At 39.5% G+C, this 13,972-nt stretch overlaps 1 protein-coding gene across 1 annotated transcript; it reads right to left on the bottom strand.

Annotated features, from left to right (window-relative positions):
• Nucleotides 1–778: 778 nt before the first annotated feature.
• Nucleotides 779–8,487, bottom strand: pfkmb (phosphofructokinase, muscle b). The gene is made up of 22 exons (XM_044349646.1): nt 8,261–8,487; nt 6,772–6,845; nt 6,213–6,290; nt 5,391–5,580; nt 5,134–5,299; nt 5,005–5,049; nt 4,570–4,678; nt 4,375–4,470; nt 4,192–4,284; nt 3,969–4,094; nt 3,716–3,780; nt 3,558–3,621; nt 3,305–3,451; nt 3,105–3,175; nt 2,884–2,971; nt 2,595–2,747; nt 2,322–2,486; nt 2,161–2,222; nt 1,962–2,073; nt 1,761–1,860; nt 1,562–1,667; nt 779–1,047 (listed from the first exon to the last, which is right to left on the bottom strand). The coding sequence occupies exons 1-22, from the start codon at nt 8,343–8,345 to the stop codon at nt 906–908; spliced, it is 2,337 nt and encodes a 778-aa protein (XP_044205581.1). The 5' UTR covers nt 8,346–8,487; the 3' UTR covers nt 779–905.
• Between the last annotated feature and the right edge of the window lie 5,485 nt (nt 8,488–13,972).

Genomic DNA, 13,972 nt, shown 5'->3' with positions numbered 1-13,972 from the left:
ATGTAGAAATAGATTGAAGGGGGCAGCTGGTTGTAGGATAATTATTAAAAGTGTTTTTCCAGTAGCGATATAACAAGCTTTAAGACATTTTACTGGCAACAAACACTTTAAATAACCCATCTGCATTTTTTATTGCTCTGAGTAATTCATATAATTTTTAATCTTAAACATTAGGCCTTTGTGGATGATATTCAATTGAGTCTCTCCTTTTACACTAATTAAACTGAACAGATGTTTCAAAGTGCCACACATAGCTTGAAAAAGTCTTGGTCACGATCCCGTTAACTTTGAGTAAGCTTGCAACTTTGTGAAGATTTCTAGTGCCAAAGCCTGAGACGATGAAAACTGCAGCTCTGATACAGTGATCTACAGAAGCACTGTAGGACACATTGCATGATGAGAACCCTGATTTCTCTTTAAGAGTGTGTATAGTTGACATACCAATTGAGAAAAATATTGCAAAAAGGTTCAAATATGGTAAAACCTTATTGTGGCTTTGTTTTAGTGGATTAGAATTGGATGTTAGAAATGGTCATGAAATGATTCTCCAGTTTAGGCAGGTTGCTTTGGATGAATATAGAGAGACAGAAAGTAGGGGAGCCGTACAGGTGGTGTGGTGCAAATAACTGAAATGGGAAAAGAGCTTCTGTGATGGGAGACAGCCCTGAAATACCAGACTGCAGCATAAAAATACAGTCAGTTTCTACATCATAACGTAATGTTTTCTGTAAAAACAAATACCTGTATTCATTTTAAAGGTTTATTGTGAGACTTGCTGTTTGTTTTGATCATATAATTATTATCTTTATTAATATTGCACTTGTCAGAGACAGAGTTTACAAAGTGCTTTGAAAAGAAGACAGGTCACATCAAGTCCTGATAGCAGTAATAAATACATGAAAAAGCTAATGATGAACTAAGCCTCTCTTCTTGATGACGTGTTCCATTGCAGCCTTTTCAGAAGTGTCCAAGTCGATCTTGTACTTGGCCAGGACCTTTAGGATGGGCCTCAGCCTAAGCCACCACTGTTCCAATGGAAGACGATGTCTGCAGAGGAAAAACGTGTGTTAGCACAAAAAGGGAAATGAAAACAAGAACTAAATTCTCAAAGCTTAGGGAGTCAAATAATTCATGTTAAGTATTTTAATTAAAGCTGCATTAAATAATTTCTGACCACAAATGGGCAGAAAGCAAGTGGCTTTAAACTTCAGAGTTGACATGTTTGCATACAACTGTATATGTACACTTACAGTATGTACAACAAAAGCAACACTGGCATTCATTGGAGTTCTCTTCCTTGCTATTTACTGATGTTTTAACCCTGGTTACTAACTCTTTCAAATGATGTCTTTTGCGTACTGGCTGTGGTATTTATATCGACTATTTTTTCTCTGGTTACATTAGTTTGGCAAATCCAAACAATTAATTGAAAGCTACATACAAGGAGTCAGTACATTTCACATGTAAAAGACATTGTCTGAGTCAGAGTCTGAGTAAATGCAGAGCAGTGCAGAAGACAATATGAGACCAGAAAATAAACTGAAAACATAGAAAGTCTTACTCAAAGTCAGTTTGGTCTTTAAGTTCTGCTAGAGGCTGGAAGACCAAAGCTCTCTTCTTCATGCCCAGCACACAAGCTGAATCTGCAGAATTGGCAAAGATGCGACCTGGAAGTTTGAGGTTAAAGATAGATTAGCACAGAGAGCACAGGAGATAATCAGGCCACAATTCTATACAACATTTCGTCCTTTTTTCGTTACCATGTCTGTAGCACTCCTTCAGCTTGTCAGTCAGCCACAGGACAGCCTTGACTCCCATCTTGGTGGCAAAATTCCTGTCGAAGGGGCTTGGTACTCCACCCTAATCAAAGAAATGGTTTCGTTGTATTTATGGAACTGAATAGAGGTGGAAAATATTGAATCTGTGCACAACAAACAGATGATCTGCATCTAATGGCATACCTGCTGCATATGTCCAAGTACATTCTTCCTGCAGTCAAACACACCCTTGCCCTCCTCTGAGTACAGGTTGTAAATAAAATCTGTCGTGTAGTGGGCATTGCAATTCTCATTTCTGAAAAAAGAAAGAGCTATGAACCTCCAGTGAAAAGTGAAATGGTGATTCTGTTCAGAAAAGAAATAATGCAAAATTCCCACAAACCTCAGAATGAGTCCTCTCTTCACTGTGGTTTTCATCTTCTCCACCAGATGCTGCACATTCATCTACAAACAAATAAACATTGAGTTCCGAAACATCCATCCATCACTGATGCATGGGAACACTTAGCTTTCACTTTTGTTTGTAAATTCATAAGCTCAGACCTCTAGCTCTTTAATGTTCATAGGATCCTCATAGACGTAAGCAGCATCAGCTCCAGATGCCAAGCCGGCCATGGTAGCCAGGTAGCCGCAGTATCCTCCCATAGTCTCAACAATGAACACTCTGCGCTTGGTGCCAGCAGCAGATTGCTTGATCCTGTCGCATGTCTGAAGGGGACAAAGAGAAAAAAGAAAGAGGCACATTATAGTAACTAGTCACTTAATTTTTAAATGACTGTTAGATTGTCTGTTTTTTGTGTTCTGTGAGAATTTTACCATGGTTATGGTGTTAAGAGCAGTGTCAGCGCCAATACTGAAGTCAGATCCAGGGACGTTGTTAGAGACAGTAGCAGGAACAATGACAAGGGGAACACACAGTTCCTCATACTTCTCTCTAGCCTGCACCATCTCCAGACCGCCAACATATGCCTGGTGAAAACAGGAAGGAGGAAATTAGTAAAATGCCAACAAGTGCCTTTTATTTATATGTTTGGTTTTAGTGTGAGAGCTGTGTAATGGACTGATACACCAGCAACATGATCAGAGTCTCTATACTGCTGCTTACCTCAAAGCCTCCAATAATGACGATAGCATGAATGTTGTACTTAGCAATACTCATACTGATCTCCTCCATTAAATCATTTGGCTTGGTTCTTCATAAAAGGAAAAAACATCAGAAATTACACCTGTTCAGTGTTCACTTGGGTCAATGTACATTTAAAAACATTGAAACATGTACTGTTGTTATTGTACCGATCAGCAGAGTGCTCAATTTAAATATCTCACCTCTTTGTGCCCAGATTGGAGCCCCCCTTTCCGGTCCATCCTGCCACTGCAGACCAAGTCATGGGCTTGATCTGTTCAGGGAAAGGATGTGTGTTCTGACAAGCTCTTCCACATGTGTAAACTATGGATGAATGTGGTAAAACTATCATGAAAGTAAAAGCCTTTCAGTTTTTTTTTATGCGTGTGTTACTAGAATTTACCTTTCCATGAGCCAAACCATCGAAGCCGTCGTGCACTGCCAGCATCTGATGGCCCTGGAGGAGCCCGATCCTGACAGCGGAACGAACTGCAGCGTTCATTCCAGCGCATGGAGCACCCACGTTCAGTATAGCAATGTTGATATTGCTCTGGCAAGGGAAAATTTGACATTTGTCAGAATAAATATATTTTCCACTGGGGCATATTAACTGAGAGACAGTTATAAGACAGTACAAATATACAGTAGTTCCTGACCTTTGTATCTGGGGGGCGCACGTGAGCCAGCATTTTATAGGTGTTCCAGTTGTTCTCAAAGCTCCTGTTGTCAAAAGTGAGCAGACACGTACAGACATTTAAAACTCGACACAACAGTTGAGATTTTGAAATGTTTAAGACAAAAGTGCATGCCTCACTTTCCCCTGAGCTTCACCGCATCGTCAAACCTCTTTTCACTCATGGCTGTGGTGACATCTTTTGTCTGACATGAAAGAAAGTGAGAGGACAAAGAGGAAACTGAGAATTTAATCAGAATATTATGAATTATGGTGCTTTAGTGTACTGGGAGAGCTCAACAAACCTCTCAAAGTTGATGTCATGATGCATATTTTTACACTGCAGAAATTGTGTGTTGTATTAATATTTACTTTATGGAACAGATAGATTTACCACTTGCACACACTCCATCAGAGGCAGCCTGACAGCCATGTTTCCAGACAAGCTGACCACACATGCAGGAGTCTCTGGCGTGGCCTCTAGCAGAGCCATTACAGCCTCCACACCCATCCTGCTGGCCTAAATAACATAAATGAGAAACAGGGGCTCAGAGAAGCAGTTAAGATCAATTTATGAATATTTAAAAGGTTTATAGATGGAGCCATTGAGCAATTACCAGGATTCTGTCAAAGGCTGAGGGAGTTCCACCTCTCTGCACATGACCCAGGATGGTGGTTCGGGTGTCGACGCCAAGGCTCTTTGTTACCAGCTGGACAGAGACGTTATGAGTTTATGAGCAGTCTAATATGACTGGAACCTCTCCAATGTGCTTGTGTGTTACGGCATTGCTATTACTGACCTCTTTGACATCGTCACAGGTGATAGGTTGACCCTGGCGGTTAATTGCTCCCTCCGCAATAATGAGGATATTCAAACGGGAGCCACGGTCTCTTTGCTGTGAGGGACACAATAAGCTGGCAGATCAATATGCAGACTTTTTTTTGAAGCCGAAATGATGTCAAATTAAAGTGATGTTGCAGGGCAAGACATTTACCGCCATCAGTCTTCTGCACAGATGCTCCTCCCATCCATCCTCTGGGGGCATCTCTGGGATAAATACCCAATCAGCACCACAAGCCAGAGCTGTCACCAAAGCCAGGTAGCTGTAGGTGAAGGATCATAAGTTGAAACAGCCTCTGGAACACTGACACTGAATTAAGAATGGACTTAAAGTTACAGAGAAATAGAAGTGTTTTGATGTTGTTTATAATACTTTATCAAACAAACTGCATCACATTATGATTTACAGTGCATCATATTAGAGGTGGATATTAACAATCTATCAATCTATCAATAACAATCTATGTTGCACCTAGAAAAGGGATAACATGAGGCAGTCAATTGCAAGGCCACTATGTTAAATATTAGTGTACTATGATTGAATATAGACAAACACACCTTTATGACTCCCAACCCGGGCTGTACTCACCCACAGTGCCTGCCCATTACCTCCAGGATGAAGGTCCTCTGGTGACTGCAGAAAGACACATTTTAAGTCACGAGTGTTGAAATGGCAGGTCTGTCCATCACATAAATGTATAAATGCCTGTATGTATACCTCTGTGCTGTAGTAGTGATGGCGTCCACTATCTCAATGATGCGATGTAGAGCAGAGTCTGTGCCAATGGTCATGTCAGTGCCACAGAAGTCGTTGTCGATGGAGCCCACCATGCCAACGATGTTGAGGTGGGAGGAAGTCTTGGCCTCACTTGCCGTGATTTTACCTGAGCACAGATTAAAATGGCAACGCTCTCAGATACATTCATCAATATGCTTAAACAGAAACAATGATTTTTTGGGGGTCAGGACTCTCACCAGTTTTGAGCAAGTCCGCCACCAGCTCACTCCACTCTGAACGGAACTGGTTGGCACCTGTCAAACTGCCATCACCTCCAATAACACACAGGTTGGTGATGCCTAGCTTGATCAGGTTACAGGCAGCCTTGGTGCGCCCTTCCTTGTTGCGGAAGTCCATACAACGGGCACTACCAATCACAGTTCCACCCTGATGTCAAGCAAGAAAGGAAGGGTTTCAGTACCAAACAAGATTCACAAGAAGGCAGATCAGGAGAATGGTGGCATTATCTAAAACCCAACTGCTCATGTCTAAGGCCCATTAATGCCCATGGAATGCTCTACCTGATGAGCAGCGATCTATAAAAACTATATCTACATTTAAAGCTAAGCTCAAAACCTTCCTGTTTTCTCAGGCCTATGAATAGTGTTAATGTGTGTGTGTGTGTGTGTAGGTATTGTGGGTATGTATAAATATATGTTGTTTCTTTATTATTATTATCATTATTACTGTTATACCACTGCATTGCATATGCTTAATGTTTTTATGTTTCTTTTAAAAGTAAAGCACAGTGAGTTTCTTTGTAATGAAATGTGCTCTATAAATAAAGCTGCCTTGACTTGCCATTAAGTCTTGCTATTTAATGAACCTTGGCATTTAAATGACCGTTTGACCTACAGAATTGCACTGCAGAGGCTAAAGGGTTGCTAAAGTTACACAGATCCTCCATCCCACTCACAAAAAAGGCTAGACGGTGACCCACTGAGTCACGAATTAAAAAACAAGGTGGAGATGATAAGCGTGTAGTGAAATATGCTTTACATCCTCATGCTTGTTCTCACCAGCTGCAGCATCATTGACACACTTTCCCATGTAGCGGGGCGAATATTGTCTCCTCCATCCACCAGACCCTGGTAACCCTGTCAACAAACAGACACACAGCACCATATCACTTCCTTGAAGTCTTGAGTCATCGCTGGAGGAGAGCCTGATGTTCAATGACACAGGCATATTTTCACTCTGGCAAATGCTTCTGTTTCAGCCCCACAACTGTTTTGTTTGTTATATTGTTATTTACTCGTTATTTATAAGGTTGATTTTGTGTACAGGAAATGTGGGAGTGCGGAAACAATTGAAAGCAGATATTGTAATTGATTAATTGTCATTTGTCGAGCAAAAATACAAATCATGCGCTGGTTCCAGCTTCTTAGTGGGGATAATTTGTTGCTTTTACTTGTTTATATAATTGTAAATTGAACAACCTTTGGGTTTCGGATTGTTGGGCAGACAAAGTAACTCATTTGAAGATGTCGCCTGGGGCGCTGTTTTTCACAATTTTTTATATTTATTTTGAGTTTGAACAGATTAAATGATTAATTTAACAATAGAAAAAGTATTTACCTCATGGACAAAATACACCTTGGCTCCAGTGTAAAGTCCCACGCGAACTGTGGCCCTCACAGCTGCATTCATACCTGTAGACACAGTGTGTGTTTATGTGCATTAGCCCTTATACTTTTATTTATTTATTTTTCTTTTTTAACATTTATATTTGCATTTATAAATGCATATAAACATAATATATAAAATTATATGAGGTTTTAAACACTGATGTTGAACTATTTGTGCATTGAATACGATTAGCATTTCCTTTTTTAGACTTTAGCTTTTGCTTTAACCTGGTTCTGCAGCTGCTGAACACCAGATGGGTGCAACAACATCACAATCTTAAGGTAAAGAAAAATGATAAAACAACACTATGGTGCCCTTTCATTTTACTGCAGTTTTATTGTAAAGGTAAACAGTAAAATTATAAAAAAAAAAAAAAAGTGGTACTGGTGAGTTTGTATTGCAGGAAAGGCAGCTGCACACTCTCAGCAACTGGGGGGGGGGGTTGCTTAAAAGGACAAGATGTTAACTTTGAAGGTGCCAAGAGCTTCTCCACTTACAGTGTAAAGGAGAAGAGGAGAGAGAGGAAGAGCAGGACAGCCCGCGCACTCTCACCTCACCGCTTTACAAACACATGACAGAAAGGTCATTCCTCTAAAATTAGCCCCCATAACACATACAGAGTTAAGAGCAAGAGGGAGGAGAAGACGAAGAAACTTGGACTAAAGGATATAAAGATATCTAGAAAGGTAAGGTTGCAATGAGTAATGAGAGTGAAAAAGAAAAGTGAGTGTGAGAAAAGAAGTGTGAGAGGTTGACAGTTTTACATTTACACACACGTCTTAAGGTAGGGCAGAAACACAGACAGACTTGCTGTCTCACACGTTCACACAACAGGGTTGTGTGGGGTCACTGACACACTTCCCAAAGGTCACAGTGGAGATAGTCCTCATCGAGTTAAAGGTCAGGGGGAGAGTCTGTCTCCCTCTGTGGGCCTAGCAGCTCTAGGTGAAAGAATTTTCCCTAAGTTGGCTCTATGAGATAGTTAAGATAACTCTGTTCTGGTATAGAAAATCATTTAAGTATTTTGATCAGTTATAAAAATATTATCAGTCATATTTGATATAAAAGAGAGCTGCAAACATGATTGAATGCAGCAGTAAAGAAGTGGCTAGACTTTCCTAAAGAGCAGTGTCATTTAGGATGTTAACAAGGTTGGAGACTGATGATATACCTGCAGTATGTTGGTTTATACAGGTTACTTATCAGTGACAATCAATTGTCATTCCAAAGCAATCAAATGTTGGCCTCCAGACAAACTGGTTTCTAACTCATTACACATCTCAAATACTTTTTTTAATTCGTAAAACACCCTGTTGTTGAATATACTGACTTCTCACACAGCAGGTCCTCTAAACTACCTGCTGAGGCAAACAAATATCAGACATGCCCTGCTTTGGCACTCCACACTCACATATCACCCTGGAAACCCTCCACTTACCTTGGGCATCTCCTCCGGAGGTCAGCACGGCAATTGCCCGACCCACACCCATCTTGGTGTGGTCAACTGGAGTTGTTTGCGCCATGGTCCTGGACCTGAAGGTGGCTGACAGAAAGAGGCCTTGAGTGTAAAAACCTACTACACTCTACTGAACTGTGTGGGGCACGGGGAGCCTCTAACACAGCTCGCCTGCTGTGGAAAGTAATAGCAGTTGCAAGTGCACAGCTTAACTATCCTCTTGGCAGACGTCATGGCACACGTGGTTGCGCAAACACATTTAGATACACAGACATACCCAGTGCCTATTAAAAGTATTCAACCTGCCTCACCCACTTGTAATTTTTTACATTTTACACATTAAATCACAGTGGAGGTAATTATGTTTTTCCACACTAATCATCAGAAAATACACTTCAATGTCAAAGTGACATCTTACAAATACAAATATCTGCAAAATCATCTAAATTAAGTTCAAATACTACACAGTAATAATCAACTGTATCAGCAATTTTCAAGTTCTGCTTAGATTGAAGTCTGGACTATAACCCCTCCAGGACTTAAATATTGTTCTTTTTAAGCCACCCTAGTGTCTTGGAAATTTTGTTGTATACTGTCTCAAATTTTTACTTTTTAATTACATTATTAGATTAATTTGAAATGTTTCTTTGTTGTCATGATGTAGTTTCTTTTTTTGTTTTTTTCTTTTGCCAGAAATGTTACTAACAAGCTGTTAGCTATTGGACTTGTGTGGTGTGTGTGTGTGTGTGTGTGTGTGTGTGTGTGTGTGTGTGTGTGTGTGTGTGTGTTTGTTTGGTAGGACTCTGGTGCAGTAGGTGTTTAAAACATCGCCCATGTCTCCAGTCAGCTTATTAAAACAACTGATCACTTCAGTGATTCAGATGTGTTATGGTCAAGGGGGCGAATATGCAAACAGTTTTCTAATTTAGATCAATTTATTTATTTTGTGTTTGTCTTTTAATAAATTTATCTTTCATGATTGTTTAATAAAATGCTAATTACATCCACTGTGATTCAATATTGCAGCTATCTGATCCATATTTATACCACCATCTGCCATCACAGCAACAGCAAGTAAATCAGTTCTGCACAGCAGCAAATATACACCGGGTTCTGGCACTGCTATTAAATACATTATTAGTTAGTAATCTCTGAGAGTGAAGTTTAGCTTTTCATTTACCGCTGTCCCATTAGAGACCACATATTCTACTTATTCAAACTGATATTGATAGTCCTTTAATTTCACTCCAGTTTACCAGTATGCCTCGCTGAATCAGACCTCAAGGATGTCTTACCTTGATATTCAGATGTGGGGGGGTCATCACCACCTGTGGAGGGAGAACCATATTACGTTAACCAAAAGATCCAGCCTCATCTGCACCTTGTTTGTGTATGACTATATTGTGCAGCTGATTGACTCCTAGGAATAAGCCAGTATGTTACTCACATGAAAACCCCTCTCTACCAGAGACAAACTGCTCAAGCATTATTCCTCAGCATTTACACTTTGTTTACATCCTTTATCTATATATGGCAGGATAGTTCACTCCCACTGGCCTAATCTTGTTTTTTGCTATGAGCCATATGCTGATTGGCTGGTTAAAGATGTCATACTGAGGAGAAAGAACATAAACATACATGTTTTGAAGAGTTGCCCCTACTGAATTTAGCAATTCAGATATGTCTAGTTCAATACAGCCTGCAAGTATATGAAATTGGTTGCACACCAACAGGACCTCTGGGTATTTTATAAATTGATGCCTCCCACTCACAAAGCCTATAATTTACACAACAATTTGTACTTGTTTGTAGTTTCTCAGCGTAAGTAATTTCTGTGTGGAGGAAATTCAACCCCCAAAGCCCCAGATGACACTGCTGTCAGTTACTTTTCCTTTTAAATTGACACGTCTTCCACTAACAGACACATTATATCTTGTTAGTCCGCTATTCATATCTGGAATCATGATTTATACAAGGTAATCATGCAGATACAGCCCAGTATGACACCTACAAGTGTTTGTGTGTGTGTGTGTCTGTAGGGTTCTGTGATTATTACATTATTTGTTCAATCACTGCCAGTGTAGCTGATCTAATTGTATTACATAATGGTATTTTTCTGTCTGTTGTAGTGTATAATAACGATAAATTAAGAATGAAAATCGTTGCATATTAACTTAGAGCTGCAAAAGGCATTTGAACCATAAAGCACCTGACACTCAGTATACGTACTATTATGTGAAATAACATAAAAATAATGGCCATGATAAATATTTATCATTTTAATATTTAAAATGAAAAGGAAAGGATCAGTGTAATAACAGTGTGAGTGTGAAGCAAGTCTGCTGCAGACAGCTCATCTTTAAATAGATTCAGGATGTCTGAATGCAGAGACAGAGCTGCTATCTATAAAACACACAGCAACCCCTCCCCTTCTGTACCGCCATTACTGTGAAACTGCACTGTCATCCGTATAACCAAACATGTCAAAACTTGTCATGCTTGTTTATTTATTACCGGGTAAATATATGTGACAATTTACAAAATATTACATAAGTGTCCAAAAGCAATGTGTGGACCAGGCCTCGATTATTATTCAGAGGTAACAAATACATAAACTGAAATGACAGAATAGGTCCCTCTCTCTCTCTCTCTCTCTCTCTCTCTCTCTCTCTCTCTCTCTCTCTCTATCTCTCTATCTCTCTCTCTCTATCTCTCTCTCTCTATCTCTCTCTCTCACACACACACACACACACTCACAAGTAAACAAATATCCATACCATATGCATACCTTGACCTTTTTTTCTGAGCCAGAGCAGCAGACAGACCAGCAGCAATGGGACAGAGAGGTACCACATCCTCCTGAAGAAACCATTATGAACCTGATCTATATTAATAGCTTTGATATCACTACTTCATTGTCCGGAAATGACCTTCATTGCTCAAGCATCTTCAATCATAATAATGTTACCGCATTACAAACTACAGACCCCCGTACAGATGAATCAACATCTCGTTTTCATGTTCTTGAAAATGTAATATTATGAGCTTCATAATGGTTGTAAATGTGCAAGTTATATTAGATTGTTTTACACTTAATAAGTGCTGCTTTTATTGTATCCATCTCTTGTAGATACAAATATGAATATATTGCAGTTATGCTGTATATCAGTCCCAAAGCTCTAGTATTATTTTCATATGACATAATATTAACTTCCTCTTACAGAGATGTCTCACAGGACTTTATGGAGACAGCAAAGTTCATGTAACCTTGACTAAACTAAGCAATGCTTAATCAGTTTATAGTACATTATATTACTGTATATCTCCACGTACACTATATGGGATGGTATAGCTGTGGTGTGAGGTAACTCTGACGTTGCATCCCCTCAGCAGACAGTAAGCTATGCAACAATGTGACACTGGAGTGACTCTCATGCCTGAGCAGATTGAGATTGCAGTAGTACAACACTGGCAGCCTGACAATGTGGTGGTTTACACACACACGTATGCACTCACACCCACTTGTCAGGACCTTCACTGACATAATGCATGCCCTTGCTCATGACCCTAAACCTGCACAACTGATTTTTTTTTTTTGGCCACTTGGGGGCAGCAGAAACAAGCTTTAAACACAACATTGACATTATCACCTTTTAAGTTGATATAGTGAACTTGTTAGCAAGCAGGTGTTAGCTGTGTTTCTGGCCACCTGATGACTGTAAGTCCAATATTCACTCTTTTTTTTGCTCCTTTCATTGCCTCCACCAACTCCTGAGGGATCTAGCTCTCTTTTGGAGCTAAATGCTCCACAATGTTCACAGGCGAGTCGCTCACTTTGTCTGTCTGCTGTGTGTTGCTGAGCAGGTAGTGTACAGTGGGTAATTAGAGCTTTTTCACTGAAAACAGCTCCCTGCTGCAGCCTAAAAACAAAGATAAAAGCAGCAAGTCTGCTTTTAAATGGTAAAGTTGTGAGCTGGAAAACCAAAACAATGAGTGGGTTTTTGTCCCAGATCACTTCTGAGGACATTACATAGACTTATATTCATTTTCTGGAGACCCTAACCCTAAGCCTAACCTTAACCACTGACCCAAAAATCAGCTTTTTCCCAATTGGGGACACGGCTTTTGTCCAGCTCATGTCATCTGTGAAGGTCATGACTCCACATGACTCCCCTCCTTCCACACCACACACACATTCCCTCCAGTCAAATGACCGCTGCTATGCAGATATATCACTGTGGGAAAAAAGGCAGCTTGCCAGAAACACATCTCTCGGATAGTGCTTGTTGGTTGGCTCTTTGTGCAGTGTCTCTTCAATATTTCTGTCTCTTGTGGGTTGAGCGACGTTCAGCCTTCTCCTGAGGCAAACCCCCGATCAATAGGACCATTTCCAGGTAATCCCCCCTCCTGTCTTCCCGGACAGTGTTAACACTCGCACAGCCTGTAATAAACCATGTGGATCAATACAACACCAGTTCAACACAAAACACTTCCACCTCAGCTAATGCAGTGAAATGTGGACTGGATATTGTTTCAATCTGACCTCCCACCTTCTCCAATTATTGGAGATATACACTAAGTAATTAGATCGCACAGAGTGAAAGAGAATGGGATTGTTAGATAATCACATCAGTTCTAATTGATTGTTTCTATTGGAATACATGTAATTCAAATTTGCATAAAGAAACTGTATCACCTTTAGAAATATGAAGCTTAGCTGCATATCTGGCAACAGATTACAAAACCTTTTTTATGATGCCTACTTCTTCTTCCATTCTTTTCTTGTCTTACTTTCATTCCGACACTATCTCTTGTCTGTCTCTCTTTTGACATAGGGGGCAATCTGTTGCAACTGTTATCAATAAAGTTAGTTTATTTATCGCCAGGTTTTGCTGAGTTCCCCAACTATGTTTTAAGGTATAATAACAGATTGTGAGACTGAGTATTTGCCTTCACTCCAACAAGAACTAAGACAGAATGATCATACTGATGTGTCCTGGTGTCCAAATTCAGTCTTGAATCTTTGTGTTAGAGCTGTGTTAGAGAGTTAGATTAGTCGTTTGACAGAAAATCAATCAGTCATAATTTCCATAATCAATTAATCATTTAAAGTCATTTTAAAGCATTAAGTACCAAAAAAAACTTTCTCAAATACGGATATTTCCTGGATGTCTTAGTCTCCTATGATTGCACATTGAATATACTTTGAATATGTCAGCTTGGGCTTTAGGAAATTGTGATGGGCATCTTTCACATTTATCTAATGATCAGTCAACTAATATCATAAATAATTGTCAGTTTAATTAATAACAAAAGTAATTGATGGTTGCTGCTCTTCTCTGTCATCCTTATTTGTTATCTAACTTTCCTGTTTCTCTTTACAAAGCAAAAGTGTCATAAAATAATGTTCAGTCATCAGGTTATTATCATCATAATATCAAACAGGAAAAAAAACACAAAGTAAGATGATTTGCGATGATCTGAAATGATCTATAACAAAACTTCCCTTAATTATTTTTGGCTTAGCATCTAAAAAAATGCATGGTTAGAAAACAAATCTATACTGACTTGGTGTTGTTCATCTGGGATTACAGTAAACTCAAAGTATTAAAAATTAATCAAAGACCTAGAAAGTAATTTTAATGTCAGTATTTTGCTTGATTTCAATTTGGATTGTGTACTTTCTTGCTCTCT

The sequence above is a fragment of the Thunnus albacares genome, chromosome 4, assembly GCF_914725855.1.
Source record: "Thunnus albacares chromosome 4, fThuAlb1.1, whole genome shotgun sequence".
Taxonomy (NCBI): Eukaryota; Metazoa; Chordata; class Actinopteri; order Scombriformes; family Scombridae; genus Thunnus; species Thunnus albacares.
The sequence above is the reverse complement of the archived record's forward strand: the minus strand, read 5'-3'. Positions and strand labels throughout refer to the sequence as shown.

What these genes read in the sequence shown, in the direction of transcription:
- pfkmb (XM_044349646.1), bottom strand. Translation starts at nt 8,345, where the DNA reads ATGGCGCAAACAACTCCAGTTGACCACACCAAGATGGGTGTGGGTCGG. An exon ending in TCCAATCTGGGCACAAAGAG is followed by an intron (nt 2,972 to 3,104) that starts GTGAGATATTTA and finishes CCTTTTATGAAG; the next exon opens with AACCAAGCCAAATGATTTAA. An exon ending in CTCTTAACACCATAACCATG is followed by an intron (nt 2,487 to 2,594) that starts GTAAAATTCTCA and finishes TGTCCCCTTCAG; the next exon opens with ACATGCGACAGGATCAAGCA.